A 27,774-nucleotide genomic window follows, 5' to 3' on the forward strand; every position below is an offset into this window, starting at 1 on the left:
TGCCTTGCGCGCCATCCCTCAGCTCGAGCGTCCCACTTTTTGGCTTCGCTCTTAATTTTTTCGACCAGCTCTTTGATACGAGATTTTTTCCGGGCCCTTTCATTTCGAAGCCATATCAGCTCGGGGACGCCACCCACTGAAGATAGGGTGGGGAGGCTCAGACAGAACAACTAAGTAGTAGAGAGGAATTACGAGGGATAAAAGATGAAGAACCAAACCTGTGAAAGCTGAAACTTAGCCGCGAGTTTGCTCTAACTCAACACGAACGGCGGAAAGCTCTGAACGAAGACCAGCCTCCGCTTCACCCAACCTTTCTTTCTCTTTAACGCTTTTCTTCAGTTCTTCTATCTCTACCTCAGCCGCAGATAATGCCTTTTCTCTGTGACGAAGCTTAGCTTCCAGCTTCAAAGATTTCGCTTTAAAGAATTGATACAACACATGGTTACAATGATCACTCCTCATCATCTACACGTCAAACGGCAAACATTATTACACCGAAGGATTCAATTGTCACGAAGAGATACGTACGAGGACTTACCTCCAAGACACGCTGCTGGGGAAAACCATATTGGTACCCATCGGCTATGGCCATCATGTCAGCAACAGAAGAGGGAGGGTGCGATACGAGGGTAGCCTCTGGAACACTCAAGCTTTTCCCTCACATCTCAGTAACACGTACCTTGGAAGATAGTTCCATCATCCGACGGGGTATAAGCATCGGAATCTTTCTCACCAGCAACCACCGGGGCAGGGTGAGGAACAAACAGCAGACTCTTTTTCTTGAGACAATCCATTATGGCATCCTCACCCTCAAACATCAGCGAATGAGGGAAATCCTCGGACGGCAAGTCAACCAGACTTCCCCTTAGCTGACATTGCCCCATCGGCACAAGTTTCGGCATCACCACGCGCATTATGATCATCCGCGCCCTCATTCTGAACAGCAGCATCTTCCTTACCAGAACCCCCGAGCACATCCCAATCATCATTGGGGGAAAGCAAAGAAAAGTCTTCGGGAAAATCAAGGGCATCCTCAAAGAGTTCCCCCGCGGAATATATCCTGTCAAACGAGAACTCTTGAGAAATGGTGGGGAGAGTTTCCGCAGCCTCACCAGTAGGAGCAGACATGTCCGCGATAACACCTTCGTCAGCCACCACGACGTTATTCCTCCCTACAACATCATCACACCCCGCACCAACCTCTTCCTCGACATCAGGAGGGGAAGTATCAATGCGTTCTTCCCCATCAGAAATTTCTTCATCCTCGGCAAACTCTTCGTTCACCGGACTGGTAACTTCTTCATGAACCTCAGCCTCACCCGTTACAATGGTAGAAGACTGCTTGGGCTCAATCTTTTTCTTCTTCGACACCTGCAAACCAACACACGTTCCACAAAAAGAGTTATTTCTTCATAGTTTGATTTTCAAAAAAGGAGGGGCGCGGCCAGAATCTACAATTACCATACCTTGGAAGTACTGGCACTCTTCGATGGAAGTATAGCACCAGAACCTTCCTCCTCGTCTCCTTCAACGACGTCGAGAGCATAAGGAAAGTTCATGCCTTCGAAATTTAAACGCCAAGGACAGAAATCTCCATAACGAGCAGGAGGAGATTCCCGAGGCCTGCTGCTCTCAGAAGGACGCCAACCGCGCGGACCGGGAATTCAACCATACGCCCAAGGACCAACAATTTCAATAACAGTGGCATGCCACTCATAATCATGGTCACGCTTGATCCTTTCGCGCGCGGGAAAAAGTTTCCGCTGACTCGACCCCTCGGTGCCTGGAACATATTTCAGTTTGGCATCGCTCACCTCACTTAACAGACGAATTTCTCCCCGAGGAGCAGCGAGGTTCCGAAGGCTAACACTACACGGTTTACGGTTCCTACTATTGACATAATCCCCAAATGAGTTGTTGAAGTTTTCAGGAGTATACCATTCCCTCTCAGCGGGATTTGGAACATAACATGTCATCGTCGTCTCCCCCTTACTCCGCAGATAACATTCCCTCAGTGCACAGAGATAATTCCCCGATAATTGTGACATGGAACGACTGTGAGTATTGGTGGAAGAGCCTTCACGACCAGATAACACATCTTAATAAAAAGAATCACCAGACTTGTACAACAACAGCATAAGACCCGCCTCGAAGGCTCCAACCGTAGTCAACAGGTGAAACTCATCAAACTGATACTTCGAGATGAGCTCGTAAGTAATATCATCCTCAGGGGCATAGAAACGAACCTCGAAGGCTTGAAGCTCATGCTTTTCCTTGAAAACTTCAAGATCAATGTGCTTGAACATGACTTTTTTCTTGCTGACCGAAACGCTGCGTATCACCGGGGCAGCGTCATCCTCTTCCGCGGGATCGGACGAACCAACAAAAACTTCAGAAGCTTTTCTTTTCAAAGGAGGATTCTTAGACGATTCAGTTCTCGGCACACCACCTTTGGAGTTCTTCCCTTTGAAAGAATGTACTGGAGGCGGCGGCAGAGGGTGCTGCACGGGCGCTATAGAACGAAGAGGAGGAATATCGAAGGCGCCACCACGAGGAGGTGTCTGCGTACACTTAGAGTCATCACGAGGAAGAGAAGCAACACGACCAGCATCATATCGAGACCCGGAAGGACTCTTCGATGGATCCCCTTTCCTAGGAGGAGAGGCCTTCGTCCCAGAAGAAAACGAAACTTTACTTCCGCGGGGATCCATTTGAGACAATCTAGAGAGATCTCCCCCAGGTGGATATGTTTCAGACTCTTTAAGAGGAGGGGATCTCGGTAGACTGGATGCCGGAGTTGGATAAGGAAGTCGCGGACGGTCAGACATGGCTGCGAAGATGTACAACATAAACAAGTTAGAACCAAACACGAGGACATCACCAAAGATCAAAAAACCACAAAATTAGCAGTTCATCTCAATATAACCCAGAAACCCTAAAACTAGCATACATGCTTGAATTCCCCAAAACCCTAAAACCTTAACCTTAAAAATCCAATCAAAACAAAACAATGGCCTCCTCGACTTGAGAAGAAGAACAGGGGCAAACTAGCATACATGTATCAAAAGATGTTCTTCATCACAAACAAGGGACGACAGCAGCAGAAAATTTACAATCAACACAACTTAAAACAACAGAAACGAAGAAAAGAAACCTTACCACCACAAACAAAATCCCGAAAGAAGACAAAAAACCAGAAACAAAGAAGAAACGAGCGTGATTAATGCTAGGGCAGAGAGAATTTAATGGTTGAAGAACAAAGAATGAAGACTGACAGGGAGAATGAAATTAATTTTGTGGAACGTTGAATGAAATTAATTTTTCTTCTCTCCTTAATATACTCGAAATAAAGAGAAGGAAATTAAAGGAGGAAGGGGAAACGTGCCCATTAAATGAGCAGTTAATGCACAAGTAAGAAACATGCCCAAGTATCTAGGAGAAGTTATTAGGAGAGAGGAAGAATATGTAACGTCTGTTTTCTTCAATGCTCCCACTAAACACTCAAGCCCGAAGAGAAGGGGAAAATTGTGTGTACATATTTCATCATCAAACACGTGTATACAGGAAGACACGTGGAGAGCATGCGGACAAAGTCATCAAAACATGATGACACACGCCCACAGCCAAGAAGCCCGTCCCATCGACGTCGGATCTTTGCCCGAACAAATCTAAGGGCAGAAGTTAAAAGATGTATCGAAAACACGATGTACTGCGGAGCACCAAATAACTCCTGAAGAGTTACTTTATCTCATCCCCAAAAGAATCTAAGATCAACGGTGAAGAGAAGGTTAACTGACATGGATGTGACAGGGGAAGAAGACACTTGTCTGACACAAGCATGCGTCTCAACTACCCGCATTAAACACTCCGAGCAGTATACGTGTCGATCAACCCATGGAACGAACGAGGATTACTCTGCGTGATTAAGTAATGAACGAAGACCTCCACGTGATGGACACAAAGCACAAGAAGATAAGGTCCCAACGGCCCTCAGAAACGGGTCCCACAATCTAACCCTATAAATACCCCCTCTCCACCAAGAGTAAGGGGGATCGGAAAAAAGAGTGGAGAAAGGAGGGAGAGAAGAATTGTAAGCGTAAGTTTATCTTTTACAATTCACAAACGTATGTAAACTCCAAAGTCACTCGACTACCTCTGTAATCATCAATGCATAGTGAAAACGACAACCCCGTGGATGTAGGCCTTAGTGCTGAACCACGTAAATCCAAGTCTTATTTACATTTCAGTACTATACGTTCATTTGATACTCCACGGATTTTACTTTTGTACTACGTTTTCTTTATCTTCCTCTATGTGAACGCCTCCAGTGATGATATTAGATGAGGCTATGATAAACCCGAAGGTTTTGAGCCAAGGAATCAGTACAGTCATTTCATCAGTACGAGTGGGCACATAGAATGCGAACATTGTTTGTGAACATATAGATGTCTTCGTGATTTACATGTTCACACTGCATTTTGCCGCCACAGTGCTGTAAAGAAAAGTTTTCCCCGTACGCGCGCTGTCATTCAAAAAGAATTTATTTCCCTTATTTTTCCTCACCGACTCAATAATTTGATCGTATGCTTCCTTCTGTGCACAATTCAACTTCTCTACATTTGAATTCACCACTGCTTCCTGTATATCAAACTGTAGTTGGCGATGCTCCCATATTAGTCGATTTCCCACTACCTCACTCCAGTTGCCCGTTGGTCGTGGCATTGAGCTGAAGTCCCTTTTTAATTCTTTTCCAGACTCTTGTAGTAATTTCTCCAAAAGATATAACCCGTAATCTAAAACCTGTTCTTCCATTCGATCTTTTATTCCGTACTGTGTTGTAAGCCTGTGTGCAAGATCATCACATATATCCGGACCAAATTTTTCCCAAAGAATTTATGGTTTTGTCGGGCTACATTGAGTGAGTATGATGCTGAAAAGTTGCCGTAGCTGGTACCTAGTTTTCATCACCGCCGCTTCTTGTAGGCGTTTCTCCCATTCTCCGTCGTTTTCCAATAGCCCCAGAGCAATACACGCATCTTTGAACGTATTATGTACCTCCTTAACACCATCGATTACCGTACCCCTTAGATGCTTAAACGACCGCGCTCCGGATACGATTGTTAGTAACAACCTCAGGTAGTAATGTTCTCCAGTATTTGGGTTCACGAAATACATACGTCCAATGGCGAATCTTTTCTTTCGTGGATACCAAGCCTTTTTCTTCTTCTTCCATACACAGTATTGTGGGGATTCTTGGTAAGTATATGGAGTTGCTTTTGGATGCCTCTGATAGTACTCGAAGTAGCCCATTAGTGTGGTTTTGTGTTTTTCTGCCGTCTCCTCTATTTCTATCGCCGGCTTTTCTGAATCGTATACCACTATCTGCTGGCCTGGTAAGTGTACTGCCAACCGCTGCACCGATGGGTACTCTTCGTGTAAAACAAATCCATATAAACGCCAAGCCTCCTCCGGTGGTCCAATGTATCTAGCATCCACATATTGTTTGATTTCATCCCCACCAGCCACCATCGTGGCTCGGTCGTGGCCCTTGTAAATATACTTGTGTATATATTTTACCGCCCTAATGCTTGCACAAACCTCGACATTTATATGGCAGTCAAACATTCTTGTCAGGTGGGGAATATGTGGGACCACGTCCAGATTAGTGAAGCTTTTATTTCGATGCTCGATGACCCTACCATTGTCACGGCGTCGGTAGATTGGATACCCTCCTTCACCTAATACTGTTGAATCAGCGTACCCTTTCGGATAACCTTTTGTGCAGAATCCCTTTTCCATGCAAGCAGCGGTTGGATCCCTAAGGCCACAGGGTCCGTGTACCATGCATCTCTTGATGGTATCATACAAAGCCGGGTCCGTATCTTCATCTGGAAATTCTGCAGACACTATCTTATCAACCTGGTCCGCATTTTGTATTTTATCACCGGCCGCCAAAAAAATCAGCATATGCATGTGCGGTAAACCCCTTTTCTGGAACTCTATTGTGTATACGTATCCCACCACCTTCCCGAAGACCTCCTTTTTTTTATAATTTCTTTCATGAGTGCTTTCCGTTTGAGCTCAAACACCCGCGCGACCAAATCAGGTCGTTCATGTGGTTGTTGGTTATTTAACAGAGCGTTATTTATTTCTGGCCACCTTGGGTTCGCTGTCATAGTTAAGAAGATATCCGGATGATGGTTGAACCTGGTTATTGCCATTGAATCCTGGTATATCTCAAACATTTGCCTCAGTCCCCCAGTAAATGACGATGGTAGAATAACCCCCTTACCCAGCTCACCCGGTTTCTTCCCAGATACAGATATGTCAGACAGCCCCTTGTAGTTCTCAACATGCAATTTTCCTTGATTTTTCCTTATCCATCCTAGTCTATTCTGTTCCGTTGAGGCCCAAGCATCTACCAAAAATTCCTGGAAAAGCATTCCTCCCCTGAGAATTGTTGAGTATTCATCTGGTCGTTGAAACATTCTGTACGAATAATATTCCATCTGTGATAGGCGTGTATCCGAAGCCTTCTTAGTTATAACATCCCACTGTTTCATACCCGGCTCCCAGCCCATCTCTCTGTATGGGAACAGTAGAACATAATGGAGAGGCAAGTAAGCGGGATGGCATTAATTAATTCTTTTAAAACCACGATCCCTTTTTAGATACAGTACAATATCCCGCACTCCAGACCAAATAGTCTTCTTGTCATCTTGTGTCTCGTCAACTGTACAATTCTCCGTCCCATCTCCTGGAAGTATGACTGCAATCTCGTTTGTTGTCGGCAGGTTGTATCGCCTCTTATCAGACTCCTTCTTGTAGTGCAGTGAAACATGCAGATCACTATCGCCTTGATCCTCCTTAGCGAGAACTTCATGTGCCTGCTTGTATAATTTTACGAATGCGTTATGTCTCAACAAAGTATCATGTATTATCCTCATAACTTGATGATTTAGCTTTGGGTTTCTCTCCATACGTTGTGCGATAGCCGTTTCCGGATCATATATATATACAACTGTGAGTATACAGCCTCCTCTACTTTTTCTGGTATTAGTGTTCCCGTCCTATGTCGCAGCTCTCCATGTATGGTGAAGTTCGGTGGTCCTCTGCCCTTTAGGATTCTTGGCTGTAGGGTGCATCCCAAGCTGGTGAGAGCATTGGACGCATTATACCTGTGATATTGGCAATAATTTTCCAGTTTAGTAGTAATTTATTACCATCCCTACTATATTTTATAGTTTTCCTCAGTATATATATCCGTGTCTCTGTTAGTTCACATTGCCTTACCTCTGGATTTTGCTTCGGAAAAGCCTTGCTAGATAACCGTTTCCCTCGTACAGTTCCATAAGTTCTTTTGGAGGCACCTGCAGTGGTGGTAGTCTGATCTTTCCTTCCAGGCAGCATGCTCCAAACTTCGGGTTTTGCATGACGACTTCGTCAGCCTTTCATCCATCCATTGCAGTGCCCCACAGTGTGTACACTTCACATCCATATACTTTAATGAGTGGCGAACGTTCGAGTGCATGTTCGTCCGTGAACCTTCATAATTATATGTGGTTACAGGGATTCCATGGGACTCGTCATTATCAGAAGCGCTGTCCTCATCAGTAGCGAGTCTGCAATTCACAATTTAGTGGGTTGTCACCAACACCATAGCTAGGTGGGTTCTTTGTCTAGAATATCAGTAATATCGGTTTAGAAATATACATATCATGGAGTGGGTCTTCTTCCGAATCTTCCGTATCTGAAACATCGTTGACCATTTGATTCTCATCAATTGTTATCCCTGGCTGCGACTTCTCGATGCGTACAGTACGATTTTTTCGGATCTGTTGTCAAATTTAAGTTTTCAAAGAAGTGTCCGCCAATGAGCCGCCTAGATTCACGAATTTAGATTTATTGGAGATAAGAGCCTCGCTACGTGATAGACACATTTTTGTGTCTAAATTGTCCTCATTTTTCTCTACGTTGGTACTCGATTTTGTACTTATTTTGGTGTTTTGTGTGTTTGTAGGTATTTTTGGAAAATAAACGTTTTTGGAAGAATCGACTCGAAAAACTGCTAAAGGCACCCCGGAGGACATTTGCTAAGCGGACCTCAGATTTGGCTAAGAGGAATCTGCGGTTATGTGCAACCCAAATTTGTTTTCAGCACCCAAATTACTATCGGCACCCCAACAGAAGGATAAGAGGCACCCTTCATCTTCAACATTCAAAAAGAATATTTGCGGGAAATTTGGTTCTACCGGTAAAGGATTTATTATCTTTAAGATAAAAATATCTTCTTGCCTTATAAACAGGAAGAATTTGAAGAAAAAGGAAGTTATCTTGTATTAAACAAGAGAGATATCCTTGGAAGATTTTATCTTGGATTTTATTCTGCGAATTAAAGAAGATATGAGTTTAGTAAAGAAATATGGAGAATAAAGAGAAGGAAAAATTCCTGAAGATATTTTTAATTAAAAAGAAGAAGATTTTGGAGTTATGGAAGAATATATTTGAGTAATGTGTATTTGTGTGTATAAATAGAGAGCTAGAGAGCACATTTGGGGGGGTGAGGGAGTTGGGGAGAGAAAATAAAATCATTGCGTTAATAATTTTCTCCCATTTTCATTATTTGTAAACACTTTGAGCAATGAAATTATATTTCGAGCGTGTTTCCAACCTAATGAGATAAACTCAACATTGGGATGACGGAGGAAGCTGGATTTCATCAATGTGGTAATTTGATTAATTCTTTTATTTACTTTTTGCACCGATTTTAAATGATTTATGATTTCTATTAATCAATTGTCATCTTGTTAGATAGTATATGCTTAGTCTTAGGTGCTTTAGATACACTATGCTTGTAATTTACAATTGATGTTTTACGAAATCTATCCTTGGCAAAATATTAGAGTTGATATTTCTTTTGTTTGAGTGATAAATGTCTCGGATTAATTTTTGAACCACTTGACTATGAAAGCAGTGGAATCCTGAGTCCCAGTGAATTCTTCATCCCGTGACATATTTTGTATATAATTTCTTATTTTTAGTATTTTTATATTTAAGCCTAGAATCAATTTCAACAAGTCCGAGTGAACGACAACCTTATTTACCACCATATAAAATCATATCAATTTTTGGCGCCGCCAACGCGGATTTGTTTATAGATTTGTTTTTAGGTTTTCTTTTTCTTTATATTATTTTTGTTCTTTTTTATGCGTTTTGGTATTTCTTATTTGCTTTCAGGTTTGGAGCTAAGCTAAAGAAAAGGGAGAAAGTGTTGAAAGGAAAGGCAAAGCCCAAAAAGGAAAGAAAAGAGAAATCCAAAAGAAGTGAAGAAGAATATTTTGTAAATAATTTTATTTTATTTTTTTAGAAACTGTAATTAAGGTTTTTATTTCTGTAATCTTTTTTTTTTTGGACCTTTTTTCTTTTTGGACTTTATTTTTTGACATTGGACTTTATTCTATTTTTAAAAACCCTACGGAAGGGTAGTTTTAAATAAACTGTGTGCAGAGAAGGACGGCGATTACAATATCGCCTCGGCCCCTCGGGTTCGTACATGTCATAGGAGTCGTGGACCGAGTCGACTTCAACGGTTCATCCCCCATTTGGAACGCGAGGTAAGAATTCTAAACACCCGCGAATCCCCTGTCAGCGGGTTACTGGATGATTTTGTATGCATATATGTTGAGGAATCGAATACGGCTGTTTTAATTTCCTAGTAAAGGGCAAGGCCTGGCCATACAAGATAAGGGTTCGGATTTCATCACCGTTCTCTTCTTGCCCGCCTGAGGAAAACGAAACCAAACGCGAACCTAAGGCTAAAATTTTGACTAGAACGAGACCGATAGGGTAACGAGCTTAATAGGATAGTCATTCGAAAAATATTGGTTACTCTTTTAAGTATACTTCGAAGTTCATGATGGTTTCTGTGAGTTGAATGCGTGACTGCGCCGCCTTGTAATGCGGTGAGGCCTTGGGTATCAAAGCTCCATGCAGCTTCCCTCGCCTCTATTCAACTTACTTTGACTCGTATTGATTCCAGATGGGTTTGCTTAAATTGTAACGAATTCCCTTTCGAAAGAGTTGAAGCTGGTCTAGAAACAATCTAAGTGGAGCCATCATGCTTTTTGTTTGCTAGATAAAATAGGCTTGTTGTGGTCGATTCAGCCTTCTTTGTGCTTGTTTAGAATTCCCTTGCAGTTAGGATGTCAAACTGGTATAGCCAATACAATGATTATCCGACTGAGCAGCTTGGACATTATCCTTTTTCTGACCATAGTGTGAATAGTGATTGGGAACGCGAACTTTTTGAAGGTTACGGGTCATACCATGGTGAGCCCAATTACTATCCACATGCGCACAGGTCATACGAGCAAAATAATCCTCCTATTTCTTTAGAAGAGTCTCTCAAGAGTTTTAATGAGTCAACACATAAGTTATTTATGAAAGGGACTTATAATATTCCGCTTCCAGAAGAGTTCGTAGAGCAAACAACTAAGATGTCTCTAGAGGATTCCCTCAAGCAATTTACTGAAAGTACAAATAGGATTATGGAAAGATTTGCTCAAGATAGTCTTAAATTCCAATATAGTGTTCCCAATACCACCCTTGAAAATAATGAAAGTTTTTATTCACATAATCAAGATGACGAGGTTAGAATTGGTAACACTACTTGTTTTGATGAGGTTCGACCTTTTTCATGTTATTATAATGAGGACTGTGATGAGGATAGTATTGATGAAGAATCTGAAATATATAGGCATAGTGATGATGAATCTGTTACTCCCAATGAGCTGTTTAATGATAATATTATTTCTAGTTCAGATCCAAATAATTTTAATAATTATTCACCTATTCAAAAGGACGAGGACTTGACTAGAGATACCATCGTTTTAGACGATGTAGTATTTCCTTTTGATTATGATGCTAACAATGGTTTGGAGGAACGAGTTTCTTTTGAGAATATTGTTTTAGAGTCTAGCGATTTAGAAACATTAGTCTTAGACAAAGAAAATGAAATCGTAGAGATGAGTGAGGATGAACCAGACTTAGAAAAATCAATTGGCCATTTTCAGGAATCTAATGACCTTGAAATTATGGAAGTTGTGACTAGTCTTTCTAGAGACACTGAAAACTCTAAGTTTGGGGGTGATTATCATTATCCATGTGCTTTAACTCTTAGAAAGGTCCCTCACTTGGGAATTGATATTTGTGCGTCAACCATTATGCCAGATTACCGTCATACTAGTTCTCCCTAACCTAATAACGTCCAGGAAGAAGTTCAGTTGTTAGAAACCCATCCTCTGGTTGATGTGGTTAACCCATGCTATGATACCAAGATTGACTTTGTTTTCCCACCAAAAAATTTTCAACCAATTGTGGGAACGTATAAGTTTCAGATGTGTCAATTATTAAGTTTTGAGACTAAACCTAATTACTTTAGGATATTAGGGTCGACACATTTTCTTAAGAATGACCATTATTATGGTCAACTTTGTAAGCCAAATATGATTGACTTAGAGGATCCCCAATTATTCAGGTTGTTGTTATGTGCTTTTAAGTTCTTAATTGAGTTTTTCCAGACTTTAATACCTGAATCGGATCTTAGCTATGAGGAAATGCAATCCATGAAAATATTTTATCTAGACCCTTTTATAGAGCCTGAACCTGAACTAGATATAGTTGTCGTAAACAAGGGTATGTTTGGTATCTTCTTGGTCTGTTGCAGTTTCCTATTCTTGTGGTTAGCACTTTTTGATCCAGAAGACCCACAGTTATTCCGGCTACTTCTATATGATTCTATGAGGTAACTAATTCCTTCCGATGTCTGGCTGAAGACTTTAAACTTAGCACTTCTTGGGAGGTAACCCAATCTCATGCAACACGGTAATATCTTTCCTTAACTCATTTGCTTCAAATGGTAACAGTTTCTCCTTGTTCATATGCTTTTAATTTTATCTTTCAAACATTGAGGATAATGTTAGATTTAAGTTTGGGGGTATGGGAGAAACTTTTTAGTTGCAATAAATAAACTCCAGAGCCTAGAAATTTATGCCTATTAAGGATTGCACTAACCAATCTAAGTGGATGAGAACATTTGGTTGTAGGAGTTGAGGAGCCAATCTGATTAGATGGAAACATCTAGAAGAGTCTATTCATAAAAGCACGGAGCTCAGGTGTTAGAAAAGAAAACATGGTAGTTTCGCCATATCCTCGTGATGGAAACATCGAAAGAATCCTGATCACTTTTTTTTTACCATTACTAGGGTGAAATAGAATGACTGAGATACAAAAAAACAAAATGAGACTTGACCACCAGACCAACCAGAATAAATACAATAAAGTCGACCACTGGTACCCTTGTATTTGCCAGTGAGTTGACCTAGAGTTAGGATTATCGACCACTGGTTCCCTTGTATTTGCCAGTGTGTTGATATTAGTCCAGACCAGTATCTCAGTCCATTAGGATAGGTTCACCTTAGTCAACATCATCTACGTTTTTCTCTACATCCATCTTCTTAATCTATCCATGTGATTGGTTGACTCCGGTTTATGATGTCCAGAAACTATTTGAGTAGAGCTCTGTCACTTTATATGAATTTTAGTATGCTTGAGTGCAAACTCGTGTACATCAATTGGAATTTCGCATAAGGGTACTTCCTCCTGTAGTCAATAAGTATGCCAACCAATGAGATTCTTTAGTTCCTTCCAAGGTTCTGCGTAGATAGCTAGGGTCTGGAGTAAAGGTTTTGTGGGTACACCTCTGGTAAACCCCCGGAGACAACACTCCGCCGCTAGGGCCACCTAGCGGTTTAACGGCTTGCTGCACATGCTAAGTGTAGACTTTATTTTCTAGTATAAATTTTCTCGAGGACTAGCAAATAATAAGTTTGAGGTATTTGATAGACACATTTTTGTGTCTAAATCGTCCTCATTTTTCTCTATGTTGGTACTCGATTTTGTACTTATTTTGGTGTTTTGTGTGTTTCTAGGTATTTTTGGAAAATAAACTTTTTTGGAAGAATCGGCTCGAAAAACTGCTAAAGGCACCCCCGGAGGACATTTGCTAAGCGGACCTCATATTTGGCTAAGGGGAACCCGCGGTTATGTGCAACCCAAATTTGTTTTCAGCATCTAAATTACTATCGGCACCCCAACAGAAGGATAAGAGGCACCCTTCATCTTCAACATTCAAAAAGAATATTTGCGGGAAATTTGGTTCCACCGGTAAAGGATTTATTATCTTTAAGATAAAAATATCTTCTTGCCTTATAAACAAGAAGAATTTGAAGAAAAAGGAAGTTATCTTGTATTAAACAAGAGAGATATCCTTGGAAGATTTTATCTTGGATTTTATTCTGCAAATTTAAGAAGATATGAGTTTAGTAAAGAAATATGGAGAATAAAGAGAAGGAAAAATTCTTGAAGATATTTTTAATTAAAAAGAAGAAGATTTTGGAGTTATGCAAGAATATATTTGAGTAATGTGTATTTGTGTGTATAAATAGAGAGCTAGAGAGCACATTTGGGGGGAGTTGGGGAGAGAAAATAAAATCATTGCATTAATAATTTTCTCCCATTTTCATTATTTGTAAACACTTTGAGCAATGAAATTATATTTCGAGCGTGTTTCCAAACTAATGAGCTAAACCCAACATTGGGATGACGGAGGAAGCTAGATTTCATCAATGTGGTAATTTGATTGATTCTTTTATTTACTTTTTGCACCGATTTTAAATGATTTATGATTTCTATTAATCAGTTGTCATCTTGTTAGATAGTATATGCTTAGTCTTAGGTGCTTTAGATACACTATGCTTGTAATTTACAATTGATGTTTTACGAAATCTATCCTTGGCAAAATATTAGAGTTGATATTTCTTTTGTTTGAGCGATAAATGTCTAGGATTAATTTTGAACCATTTGAATATGAAAGCAGTGAAATCCTGAGTCCCGGTGAATTCTTCATCCCATGACATATTTTGTATATAATTTCTTATTTTTAGTATTTTTATATTTAAGCCTAGAATCAATTTCAACAAGTCCGAGTGAACGACAACCTTATTTACCACTATTCAAAATTCCAACACTATGTACCTGCTGATGTTGTTCCGGTGCTTTGCCATTTTTCTTATTGGACATTTGTGCAGACTGGCTTCCCGAGTTAGCCTGCATGCTCATGTTAAAACATAGGATGAACTACCCTAAGAAACAAAGTCACCTTTTATGTTATCTTAGAATCATCGTTATGTACTTACTGTATTTGTGACTGTCTTACTTGATTCTCCTAGTTTCTGCATGCGTTCCCGCTCTCGCCTCCTCCTCTGTCCCTCTTTGTGTTTCTATTAAATGATATTACAAAGTGTGTTTAATCTGTCTCTGATGTTATTAAAATTGATCAAAACTTGAGGTTAACAGAGAATTCTAATAAATATCTAGCATTAATGGGTATAACGTGTTTATCTAAACCTATTAAAAAGTGTGTTTGATCCGTTTATATAAACCTGTCTGAACTTATATTGATTGACTGTGGATCGACTTCATATTGTGTTTTTTCGATCACCTCACGTCTGCGCCTTTTTTGTTGTGCTAATTTTCATTTCTATTATGAAGACAACACATTTATCAGAACGAATTATATTTTGATACGGATATTGAATTAAACAACCGGGTACACATAAGTTACAACATTTACTTACACTTATGGTTTCACCTTCCTTCACATCCAAATGCTTTGATGAATGGCGAACATATGTGTGCATATTGGCCTGTGAACCTTCAGAATTATATGTGGTGATAGGGATTCTAGGGAACTTGTCATTCAAGGCCAATGCCATCTGAAACCTCATTGTCCATTTGTTGTCCCCGGTTCTCTTCAATCGCTATCCTCGGTAGAGATACTTTCATACCTACCACAGTCTTCTCAGTATGATTATTTCCAATCTGTATTCAAGTGTGAGGTTTCCATTATTTGGTGTAGTTTAATGATCCTCCTCGCTCTATAAATTTTGTTATTTTGGAGTTAAACGACCTGTTATGTACCTGTAGATGTTGTTCCAATGCTTTCCCTGTTGTATTATTTGAAATTTGTTCAACCGGGATTTCGGTGTTAGCCTGCATGTTCATGTTGAAAATCTTGAATAACTACTGTTATGAATAAAGTTATCTTTTGTAAACTTACAAACATCGTTAGGTTCCTACCGTATCTGTGATGGTCGTACTTGATTCCCCTAGTTTCATCATGAGTTCTCGCTCTCGCCTCCTCCTCTGGACCTCTTTGTATCTCTATTGCAAAACATAATACAACGTGTGTTTAATATGGCATTGATATTATTTTGGGTTTTAAAACCCAATTTATATAAAATTGTCTGGACTTACATTGATCGGCTCTGCTACAATTTCATTTTGTTGTTTTAGAAGGGCCTCACGTCTGCGCCTATCTTGCTGTGCTTTTTTTCGTTTCTGTTATGAGCACATCACGTTTAACAGACTGGATTATATTTTAAAATTGACATTGAATTAAGCAATTGGGGGCGTAAGTCACTGGATTTCCTTACACTTAATTTTTCTCCTTCCTTCAAATCGTTCATTGCTGGCTGTGTATTACAAACTCAGTTTTACAAAACAATCAACTATGGAGCAACTCCACATATATGCTGAGCCAAATTCAAAGTTCTATAAAAAAATCAGTTATCAATGGTCAATGTGTTGCAAACTTCTGATGGTGTATACTGTCCCTAGACTATGGATCAACTTGTAGCCTTAAATTTCTTGATTGTATTGTCTTCTTAATTGTTTGCTGGTTCCAACAATTGTATTGACTTATATTGAGATCACCCTAAATCAATGTGTTTCCTACAATGTTAAACCTATGTTGTTGTATTACTTTTTTTGCAGATCATCGTAATAATAAGAAATGGCGGACAACTTTGTTAGCAACTCACCTCTTGTTGTTGTTGATGGGTGTTTGATGTACTCCCGTGTTGCGGTATAGCTGACCTCCGAAGTTTTTTTATAAAAAAAATATTCTTGAAAATTTTGAGAATAAGGTGATAAGATCTCTATAAAAGATCCTATATTACTCGATATTTCAGCCATTTCTTTATAATTCGATATTTTAACCGTTTCAGAATTTCCGTGTGTCACTCTATGTAATTATGTCCAAGGTTAAAAATACTGTATTTATTTAAATTTACCCCAAATACCGTTGTACAAATCTCCTCAAATCCCGTATTTGTTCCTTCCGCATTTTTAATCTTGTGTAACGGTTCTTTGAAGATTTTTATGAAATTGATGAGTTAGTGTTTGTATGAAATTGATAGGTATATCCAGTCGTTCATGGATAAAGAATCAAAGGGTTGATTGTAGGTATATCTTTCCGTCCGTGATTATCATGCTTTATCCCAGGGATCGATATGTTTGCAGCATTTCTGCAAAGGCTGGGTAACTCTACATCCCAAGTCATATAATTTCAGCAAGAAAACTTTATATTTTACCACTTTGATAATGACAGTCCATATTCGCAGCTTTAAGCATACCATTCGCGGTGCTACATCTATAGTTCCGGGAAATAGAGGTCATTAACTGATTGTTTTTTTTTGGGGGGGGGGATTGGAAAATTTAAGTAATTATATATGTGGGTCTTTGATCTGTTTTTATTACTTGGTTAAACAACATTAAAATAAAATAAAATAAAAACAAAAAATAAATCTAATTCTTTCTTAAGTTAAACAGAAAACCATGTTTTCTTTTCAAGCATGCTAAAATCATGTTATTTTCCTTGGACTATATCAAAAAAAAAATGGATAGTGGTCCTGGATATACGACCAATACAATGAGAAAATAGAAAGTAACAATTCATTGTTATGTCTTTTTTGTCTTGTCTTATTTTTGAACGTAGTTTTAATCATCCAAATCATCCATCAAACCAAGTCGTGGTCCTGGATAGCCTGGTGCACTGTCGCCATCCATTGTCTGTCCATTGCCAAAATACTTCTCGTAATGTACGACAACCTGACACCTGCATTCAGAGTCATGACCATATAACAGTTAATGTTAACGGTGCTACTTTTTTGGTAGTTCAATGGATGGTCAAATATTACAATACCTCAGCAAGAGTTCGAGAAACTCATATTTGTTTTTTCTTTGGATCAATTTCTGCATTCCATGGGATAAAGGTCATTAATATGGAATGCACGTTAAATTTCATACATATATTGTACAACCAATGAATCCAGAAGAACCTACCTTCAAGTACTGTCGCTGTGGTTCTTTCGTGGCTCCTATAGATGTAGTTATGCAAATACCTTACAAATCTAATTTCATTGGCCATTATTTGACTGGCAGGCGATAAGAAGCTGTGAATAGATATTTCTAATGGAATTCGCAGGAGATGTGGATCATTATACCACTTATATATTGCTCCATACCATAGCGAGGCATTAATTGGATGATGTATTTGCCTGATCCACTTATAATGCTTCCGTTATAAAATTTAATTTTGCAATATTTCCTCCTTTTCAAAAAGCAGCATTTCACTATTATTTTTGTGTTAATGCTTCCGTTATAAAAATTGATTTTGCAATATTTCCTGAATTTTCAAAAGGCAGCATTTAGTTACTTCCCAACAATTACGCATCAGATGTTCAATGAGACTATAGCAATTACGGATATCCGACCAATGAGAATATGGCAATTATGGATATCCGACGTTAGGTCCCTAATAGCCTTTCCATTGATTCCTCCAGTGAAAGACCTTGATATACGCCCCAAGCCGTTTTGAATTACTTGCATACGTCGGATGGGCGTTGGAGGTGGGTTAATTCTCAGCCGAGATCTATCTATCTCCTGCACTTGGACGCGCTTTGGAAGGAACATGAACAAAGTTGTATGTCGGTTTATTACGGTGTCCTCAACACCGAGTTACTCTGTCTGTTCTAATAAAACCTAATGATAAACCAAAAACAAAATCCCAGTTCTCATTTTTAAAAAATCTTCTATTGGGGTCAGTCAGACCACAAATCTGGCAATGGCGAAAAGTTGTAACCACTAAAAACTACCCAGTCAGTCATTACTGAATTAAAATTAAGCCTTAAAAAGAGAAATAAAACACAATGAGAAACTGAGAATTTAAATTAGGTTGCGCATCAGGTAATAACCTTATAAGAAATCTATAATGGGTTTTAAAAAAAATACTTAAATTACAACTGTCCATATAGAAATTGTGAATCTGTAAACTCTAAAAGACAGTATATAAATGAGTTCCTATACTTGTGTAGGAGTTTAGTAATTTTCAAATGTCAAAGCAAATGTAAGTTGTTAGAACACCAAAACCACAGACGTGCAGTGAGAGTTTGTGCCAAACCACAGAGTAACCCTGGAAACAAAGTTGCACAGATTTGAGTCTTCGGACTTGTATGTCGGTTTACAGGTAACCTCAAGATTGGTGGAGCTTCTTGTTAGTTTTGTAAAACCTAACAAATAATATACTTGGTGCAAACATTTAGGATCTAAAAGGATGATTATGATTGAACTTTTTAAATTTCGATAGCACGGCATCTAGGATGACACGTATTAAGACTGCATACAGTTCTGTAATAGTACCAACCATTTTTCTTAATGACTGATTGCAGTAAAGCAAACAAAAATCTAAAAAACAAACAAAACTTAACAATATCATCTAAGAAGTTATTCTCATTGTAACACCTATGGGTTCCATAATAGGATAGTAAATCAATCATCAACTTCTGTTGGCGCATCAGATTCATCTGCATGGTTCTCCCGACCAACTTCTGTTGGCTCATCATCTTCGTCTTCCTTGTTCTCCCGACAAACTTCTGTTGGCTCGTCATCAGATCCATCAACTTCTGTTGGCTCATCTTCCTTGTTTTCGCGGCGAAGCTTTTTGCTTGGCTGCTCCTCCTGTCCATCGACTTCTATTTCTTGCTTCATGGGCGTAACTGGACAGGTAGGTTCTGCGGGGAAAACCTGATCTATAGGGTTATGCGGCATCTTGGAAACTGTGAAGCTGGGAGATGTTTTCCTCTTCATGTTGTATGCAGTGAGTGTTATTTAGTAATCCTTCTCAACCCCCAAAAGAGCATTAAAGGATGCCATAACCCTTGCTTTTCCTTCAACCTGGATCACATTTTAAGATCGTGGGTGAGTCCACCAAGGTCGATCGTATCAATGTTTATTAAAGAAATTTTTTTTTTGTTTTGTACCTCTCCCATCATCAAGACCTCTGATGCTGGTGCTTTGACGATCTTTTGCACCTCACTATCAAGTGCAACAAAAATAGTTGAGTTGGTATGTTCCTGGACTTCGAACCGCAGCATGAACCTATTTCAATAGTGATGAGAATGTTAGAAAAAACGGTTTTGTTATACCAAATTTGCATGGACTATGTTTTGATCTCTAGACCTATTGTCCACTACTTGTTTTTTCATTTGAATAGATAAAACAATAGTCCCACATAGACTAAAATCTAAAGAGTTTTAGACTTAAATACCATAAAATTGGCTATAAGGGCATGGCCCTTGGGTCATTAGACTTGTGTGAGGGGGGAAGGCCTAGACTGGGGCAAGGTTGCCTTTCCCGTACGCGCGGTGCTTTGCACAGAAGCACGCACGCTGCCGCCGTCCGTCCGGTCGGTTCGGGTGTGGGTTCATTAGATCCTATCTTTTTGCTAAAACTTTTGGTACGTGTTTTACACACATGTTTGTCCTGGCTTTCTTGTCTGTACGTATTTGTTTTGGGTTTCTTGTCCGTACGTGTTTGGCTTGGCTTCTTGACAACACACTGCTCTAAGCCTGACAAAAGCAACACTGTTTTTAACCCAACATTACCAGTATTTCTGTCATATGCATGGTTTGGTTGCATGCATTTTTCCTCTCGTTTGTAACTTCTTAAACACTATATAAGGGAGGAGTCTTGAGCTCATTTAACATACAACAGAGAAATATCTCTTCTTCTGCTCTCCCTCTGCTTTCAGAAAAGAAGTTTTAATTTCTAGTTTCTCTGTTTTTAGCTTTTGCTAACACTGCCAAGTTCTAAGGGTACTCTCTTTGTATGCTACATTGAGGAGTACTATCAGTAGTTGTATCCTGGAGGTGACTCGCCAACTGCTATAGCATCTCAGCGGAGTAGCAGGCGATATTTCCTTTAGGACAGCGTATCCTATACGTGCCTCTACATTTTCTGTGCATCTCCAGCAACATCGATTTGAGCTAAGTATCTTCTTCTCAGTTACATTATTAGTAATTTACCCAACAATCTAAAGGCAATATCCTCTTTACTATATTTTGTAACAACATGGGAAAGAGTACTGTAGACAAACCCCCAAAGTTTAGTGGCAAAGACTTTAAACGATGGCAGACCAAAATGTTATTCTTCTTAAAAGACCAAAGGCTAGATGAAGTTGCCTTAGAAAGACCCTCAAGAAGACTTCATGACCGTGGCTATGAAGATAGACTGGATAGGTGGACTAGGAAGAATTACATGTGCAAAAACCACATTCTTAACTGTCTGGATGACTCCTTGTACGACTTTTATAATGCAAAAGAGAAATTTACTGCTTTTGATTTATGGGAAGCCCTAGAAGAAAAATATCTTGCAAAGGCTGCTGGAAGCAAGAAGTTCTTGGTAGCTAGGTTCCTGGAATATAAGATGACTGATGAAAAGCCTGTTGTAGAACAATTCGTCGAACTCCAGCTACTCATCAACGAAATTCTTGCTGAAGGAATGCATATTGATGAATCTCTACAAGTATATGCGGTAATTGAAAAGCTACCACCCTCATGGAACGAGTACAAGAGGAGGCTGCGACACAAGAATCGCGAAATCACCATGGTGGAGCTGGGGAAAAAGATCCAGGTGGAGGAACTTCTGTGCTGCAAGGACAAAAGCCTGATGCTGAGCAAAGACATGTCCAACAAAGCTCATGTCCTGGACGATAATGCTGCGTCAAAGAAAAGGCAAGGAGAATCCAGCAAAAATGGTAAACGTAACAAACAACGTAACTCCAAAGGTAACCATCTTAAGCCAAAGGGTGGTGTCTCCAAAAACACCATCAAAGGCGACTGCTATAACTGTGGGAAAACTGGTCATATGGCCAAAGACTGTAGGGCACCTAAAAAGACCAAAATGATCCTAAACAGAAAAATAAGGAAAACGTAGTAGATGATTCTGGATATTTTACTGGCATGGTGTCTGAAGTCAACCTTGTCTCTAATGTGACCAATGTGAGAGACTGGTGGCTTGATTCTGGAGACACCAGGCATGTCTGTAAGTTCAGAAATGCTTTCTCCTCCTATAACAAAGTAGGAGACGATGAGAAATTGTTTATGGGAAACTCTTCTACCTCTAAAGTGGTAGGAAAAGGCAAGGTTGAAATGAAGCTCACTTCAGGAAAAACTCTCGCATTGAGTGACGTGTATCACGTCCCGGACATATGCAAGAATCTTATCTCAGAAACCATCTTACTTGGGAAAGGTTTTAAATTTGTAGCTGAGTCTAACAAAGTTGTAATCTCTAAAGGTGGTGACTTCGTAGGAAAAGGATATGTCACTGAAAACATGATTAAGCTTAGTGTACTTTCTTTGAACTTGAATGACAATGCATCTTCTTCTGCTTATGTTTGTGACTCCTCACATGTTTGGCATGATAGACTAGGACATGTTAATTTCAAATCCATTGAAAGACTTGCTAAATTAGGATGCATTCCTAAAATAAACTTTGAAAGAGGTCATAAATGTGAAATTTGTGTTGAATCTAAATATGCAAGAAAACCCTTCAACAAAAGGGTTGAACGTAGTACAACTCCCCTAGAATTAATCCACTCGGATTTGGGAGATTTGAAATCAACACCAACTAGAGGAGGTAAAAAATGGTACATCACTTTTATAGATGATCACTCAAGATACTGTCAGGTTTATCTTCTTAGAAGTAAAGATGAAGCCTTAGACGCTTTCAAATTATATAAACTTGAAGTAGAAAACCAAAGAGGTGTTACTATTAAAACTCTTAGGTCGGACCGAGGCGGTGAGTATGTGATACCTATAGGAGAATTCTGCAAACTTAATGGCATCATTCATGAAACTACTGCACCTTCTTCACCTGAGTCGAATGGAGTAGCTGAAAGGAAAGACCGAACACTCATAGATATGGTGAACGCTATGTTAGCTAGTTCAGGGCTACCTTCGAACCTGTGGGGGGAAGCAATTCTCTTTGCTTGCTATATCTTGAACCGAGTTCCATTTAAGAAATCCAACAAAACTCCATATGAGTTATGGAAAGGAAGACAACCGTCCTATGCATACTTTAAAGTGTGGGGGTGTTTGGCCAAGGTGGCCACTCCTCGTTCCAAGAAAACCAAAATAGGACCTAAAACTGTAGATTGTGTTTTCCTAGGATATCCCGAGCACACTAGTGCTTATAGGTTCATGGTAATTGGTGAGAACACCATAATGGAATCCAGAGATGCAGTGTTTTTCGAACACATTTTCCCTTTAGGGTCTGGACCTCATAAAAGGGTCCGCGATGATCTCTCAGATGTTCCTTCGACTAGTCAACCCCTGTCTCTTGATGTTGAAACCGAACCTAGAAGAAGTAAGAGGGTCAGAACCGAGAAAGGTTTCGGTCCAGATTTTGTGACTCTTACGGTAGAGTCTGAACCCCAAACTTATAAGGAAGCTTTGACCTCTCCGGAAGGTCCCTTCTGGGAAGAAGCTTCAAATAATGAGTGGGATTCCATTCAACAAAATGAAACTTGGGAGCTTGTAGACTTACCTCCTGGTAGTAAAACCATAGGTTGCAAGTGGGTCTTCAAAAGGAAACTTAGAACAGATGGAACTATAGAAAAACACAAAGCTAGGTTGGTAGCTAAGGGGTATAGACAACAGGAAGGATTAGATTTCTTTGATACCTATTCACCGGTCACTAGAATCACTTCTATCCGGATGCTGATTGCTATTGCTTCTATTTATGATTTGCATATACATCAGATGGATGTTAAAACTGCTTTTTTATATGGTGAATTGAATGAAGAAATTTATATGGACCAACCTGAAGGTTTTGTTGTGAAAGGTTATGAAGATAAAGTATGCAAACTGAAAAAATCTTTGTATGGTTTAAAACAAGCACCTAAACAGTGGCATGAAAATTTAATCATGTAATGATATCTAATGGCTTCAAGGTTAATGAATCTGATAAATGTGTTTACATTAAATCTGTGGATGATTCTCATGTTATTGTGTACCTATATGTTGATGATATGCTCATATTAGGTAGTAACCTTGATAGTATTAATACCACTAAAAGCATGCTTAACGAAAACTTTGACATGAAAGACTTATGCCCTGCTGATGTAATTTTAGGGATGAAAATCAGAAAGATGTCTGGTGGATATAGTCTTAGTCAATCTCATTATGTTGAAACTGTTCTTAAGAGATTTAATCATGAAAATGCTAAACCTGCAACTACTCCTTATGATCCCAATTGTAAATTGAAAAAAAACAAGGGTGAGGGTATTTATCAACTTGAGTATTCTCGTGTTATTGGAAGTCTTATGTATTTAATGAACTGTACAAGACCTGATATTGCCTACATTGTGAGTAGATTAAGCAGGTACACTTGCAACCCTGGGCATGATCACTGGAATGCTCTCTACAGAGTTCTAAGGTACCTGAGAGGAACTTCAAACTATTGCCTAAGTTTTGGGAAGTATCCTGCTGTGCTAGAAGGGTACTGTGATGCTAACTGGATATCAGACTCAGATGAGTGCAAATCCACTAGTGGGTACATCTTCACACTTGGTGGTGCGTCTGTGTCATGGAAGTCTTCCAAACAGACATGTATTGCTCGATCCACCATGGAGTCTGAGTTTATAGCCTTGGAGAAAGCTGGGGAGGAAGCTGAATGGATACGAGGTTTCCTGGGAGGAATTCCACTCTGGCCCAAGCCTGTGTCTTCGATCGCAATCCACTGTGAAAGTCAAGCTGCTATTGGATGCGCAAAGAATAGTGTATACAATGGAAAATCTATACATCTTCAAAGAAGACACAAGACGGTGAAACAACTACTCTCTACTGGTATCATCTCTATAGACTTTGTGAGGTCCAAAGAGAATATTGCAGATCCTTTGACGAAAGGGTTATCTAGAGAGGTAGTTAGATCCACATCGAAGGGGATGGGACTCAAGCTCATAGAATAAATCGCCATGAAGGACACTCAACCTTGTGAATGGAGCTCCAAGAATAAGGTTCAATGAGATAACTAATTTTTGGTGATGTCAAGAGAGCACTATCTTTGTCCCTCCCTATGATGTAACCGTATGATAGTGCTGCCTGCATGTTTTAGGATGATCTGTCAAGATCTTAATGAGTTCCATGACTTTGCTTAAAGCGGAGTGTGGCAGGACACTCTTAATGGACTCACCTATGTGGATGTTGGAAGTGGGGCCGCTTCCTATGAGAATTTGAGCTTTTTCTCTAGAGACATTCATTAAGTCCGGGATTTAGCCCACGGCCAAAACGGGCACAACGGCAACAGCTTGGCAGCTTTCTTTTTCTTTGAGACATCAAAGTGTGGTTGTTATTTCTGAATTGCACTCACTGTTGGCGTTTCAAGACATTGTGTTCACCGTAACAACAAGCATTTCCGGTAACCTCTCACTAAGTTAAGGTTCAATCTCTGGGACACCTTAGCCTAATATTGATGTATTATGTTTTCTCGTATTTCGTCGATATGTTTTCTCATTCATGTGGGGGATTGTTAGAAAAAACGGTTTTGTTATACCAAATTTGCGTGGACTATGTTTTGATCTCTAGACCTATTTCCCACTACTTGTTTTTTCATTTGAATAGATAAAACAATAGTCCCACATAGACTAAAATCTAAAGAGTTTTAGACTTAAATACCATAGAATTGGCTATAAGGGCATGGCCCTTGGGTCATTAGACATTTGTGTGAGGGGGGAAGGCCTAGACTAGGGCAAGGTTGCCTTTCCCGTACGCGCGGTGCTTCGCACAGAAGCACGCACGCCGCCGCCGTCCGGTCGGTCGGGTTCGGGTTCGGGTTCGGATGTGGGTGTGGGTGTGGGTGTGGGTTCATTAGATCCTATCTTTTTGCTAAAACTTTTGGTACATGTTTTACACACATGTAGAAGAATCTTCTTCTTTGTCTGCACATGTTTGTCTTGGCTTTCTTGTCTGTACGTGTTTGTCTTGCCTTCCTTGTCTGCACATGTTTGTCCTGGCTTTCTTGTCTGTACGTATTTGTTTTGGGTTTCTTGTCCGTACGTGTTTGGCTTGGCTTCTTGACAACACACTGCTCTAAGCCTGACAAAAGCAACACTGTTTTTAACCCAACATTACCAGTATTTCTGTCATACGCATGGTTTGGTTGCATGCATTTTTCCTCTCATTTGTAACGTCTTAAACACTATATAAGGGAGGAGTCTTGAGCTCATTTAACATACAACAGAGAAATATCTCTTCTTCTGCTCTCCCTCTGCTTTCAGAAAAGAAGTTTTAATTTCTAGTTTCTCTGTTTTTAGCTTTTGCTAACACTGCCAAGTTCTAAGGGTACTCTCTTTGTATGCTACATTGAGGAGTACTATCAGTAGTTGTATCCTGGAGGTGACTCGCCAACTGCTATAGCATCTCAGCGGAGTAGCAGGCGATATTGCCTTTAGGACAGCGTATCGTATACGTGCCTCTACATTTTCTGTGCATCTCCAGCAACATCGATTTGAGCTAAGTATCTTCTTCTCAGTTACATTATTAGTAATTTAACCAACAGAGAAATCCTTTAGAATTCATAGAACATATTAGGGAATACCGAGTTATTTATATACCAAATTCTATAACAATACCTGGGTATGGGTTCATCAATCGTTGCTTCGCACTTTGTGCACGTCCAGTCACCCTCTTCTCCAACTAATCTCGTTGCACAGTTGCTGCACCCGGGGTAGTACCAATCACCATCACTCAAAAGCCGATTAGAGGTTACACGGCACAAAAATTTATTGTGTTCCTGCAGTAACCCGAAGTTAGAAACATTTACACTTTGTGGTTGGATGTTTCAATTAAAAATGTCTTTTTTTTTCCAGATAGAAATGTACATTACAACCGGCATCCCACTTGGCAACCAATAATTCTGAAATTGTCTTCCTATTGTCGAACAGCAAACGTGCAGCTGTCGAGTTCCCTCTTTTGGTTGGCAGGGTTATTTGACGTGGGGGCGTCCGTCGGCAGCATCTGCAAAGTTTACTATGAGTACATCGATGTGTATGTAGAGCAATCCTAAACTCGAAAGGGGAATGTTAGATGGTTGGGTTACCTTTGTCGCATATCCGCCACTTCAGGAAGCTCCATGTTGAAATACACCTTGGTGGAGTTGGTTGATGATAAACATAACTTTCCTGGGAAGAGGTCGGGGGTTGTAAGTTTCTTGTATACTTTTAGAAATCAAGCGATCCTGGTATTGAAGTAATAAATATCATCCATGGCTTACTTAGATATTTTTTTAACATAGCACCCAGTGACCACAACGATAACTGGTGCAGGCTCAATGCCATGTTGGTCCAAGTTTCTGCTCAGCTCGCTTGTGGCATCACCCCACAGAGTAATCTTCACATTTACACCGCTGCGGCAGAAAAAAAAACAAAGGTCACGGGCCATCCATGGAGCTGAATTGAACACCAAGTATTTTAGGAATATTTTGATGAACATATACCTCAAGTTCTGAAGATTTAGGTCACGCATAATGGACCGCTGGCCATTTGCTTTGTTAATTTCTTGTAGAGTCGTATGGCTTGTCAGAACACCGACCACATCTGCTCACGATAATAAGTAATAAGTGTAAATGATTTTAAAAAACAGGGACATCATTAATGCTACGCAGAAGGTGAAATGACAAAAGTGCTTACCTGTAAGATATGTGTTTGAAGAACATGATTCTAGTTCTTCAAAAGCAGTAAATGAGAATTTGTGGCGTGGTATTTTCACATCTGTGGAATCCAGTGCTCGGACCATAGTGTTCCACTCAAAAAATGCACGTTTCTCATTTCTAGCAGGGCGGAATATTTTTTTTTCTGCCGCAAGACTCAACTTGCTAAGTGAATAAACAACTCCCTCGTGCAATAACGGCTCAAATTTCCATATAATTTTTTTCGGAACAACTCCATGTAGTTGATCTCCCTATGACAGTAAAAACGATAGATAAATAGTTGGAGGTATGGACTGACAAAGTTGTGATGGTGTGCAGAACTTGTAAATTGGTGTTACTTACATTCTCGTCTATCATCAACAGATCGAATGTTTGGACCTCATTGGTCCCCAAGAAGTCGACTTCATTCCATGTTCGGGAAATCATGACTCTCGTCATCCAGTTTTCACCTTCCGCCATATCAGCCAGCTGCTTGAAGCTCTTGTAGGTGCTTTTTGGAACATAGGTGGAGGAGCTACATGTGATTTGGCTCTCCATTAGTGCGTTCTGCATGGTTTGAATGAGAGTTCCGGATTAGCTGTATATATTTTTTTTCTGTAGTCAAATCAAAATAGACTGAACCAAACAAAGTGGAAACATTACCTGGTATTTTTCTGTATTCGAGCAAGAGACGTGCAGCAGCAGGAGTGGTCACCAAAATTAGTGGTATGATATTTTCTAAGTTTGCTCTAGATTTGAGAAACGAATGTGAACGGTTTGGAAATCATTGTGAGCTTTATATAGGCTAAACCCTTGATATGCAGTAACACCTAAAATATTTTTAGGAGG

General features: G+C 39.7%; 1 protein-coding gene across 1 annotated transcript; it reads right to left on the reverse strand.

The window, feature by feature from the left end:
• Nucleotides 1-19,068: 19,068 nt before the first annotated feature.
• On the reverse strand, nt 19,069-27,483 carry LOC113342190 (replication protein A 70 kDa DNA-binding subunit A-like). The gene is made up of 6 exons (XM_026586813.1): nt 27,289-27,483; nt 26,927-27,197; nt 26,734-26,833; nt 26,512-26,643; nt 19,221-19,338; nt 19,069-19,134 (listed from the first exon to the last, which is right to left on the reverse strand). The coding sequence occupies exons 1-6, from the start codon at nt 27,481-27,483 to the stop codon at nt 19,069-19,071; spliced, it is 882 nt and encodes a 293-aa protein (XP_026442598.1).
• Between the last annotated feature and the right edge of the window lie 291 nt (nt 27,484-27,774).

The sequence above is a fragment of the Papaver somniferum genome, unplaced genomic scaffold (genome assembly GCF_003573695.1).
Source record: "Papaver somniferum cultivar HN1 unplaced genomic scaffold, ASM357369v1 unplaced-scaffold_35, whole genome shotgun sequence".
In the NCBI taxonomy this organism is placed as follows: domain Eukaryota; kingdom Viridiplantae; phylum Streptophyta; class Magnoliopsida; order Ranunculales; family Papaveraceae; genus Papaver; species Papaver somniferum.

What these genes read in the sequence shown, in the direction of transcription:
- LOC113342190 (XM_026586813.1), bottom strand. Translation starts at nt 27,483, where the DNA reads ATGGAGAGCCAAATCACATGTAGCTCCTCCACCTATGTTCCAAAAAGC. An exon ending in TGTTGATGATAGACGAGAAT is followed by an intron (nt 27,198 to 27,288) that starts GTAAGTAACACC and finishes TTACTGTCATAG; the next exon opens with GGAGATCAACTACATGGAGT. An exon ending in CTAAATCTTCAGAACTTGAG is followed by an intron (nt 26,644 to 26,733) that starts GTATATGTTCAT and finishes TTTCTGCCGCAG; the next exon opens with CGGTGTAAATGTGAAGATTA.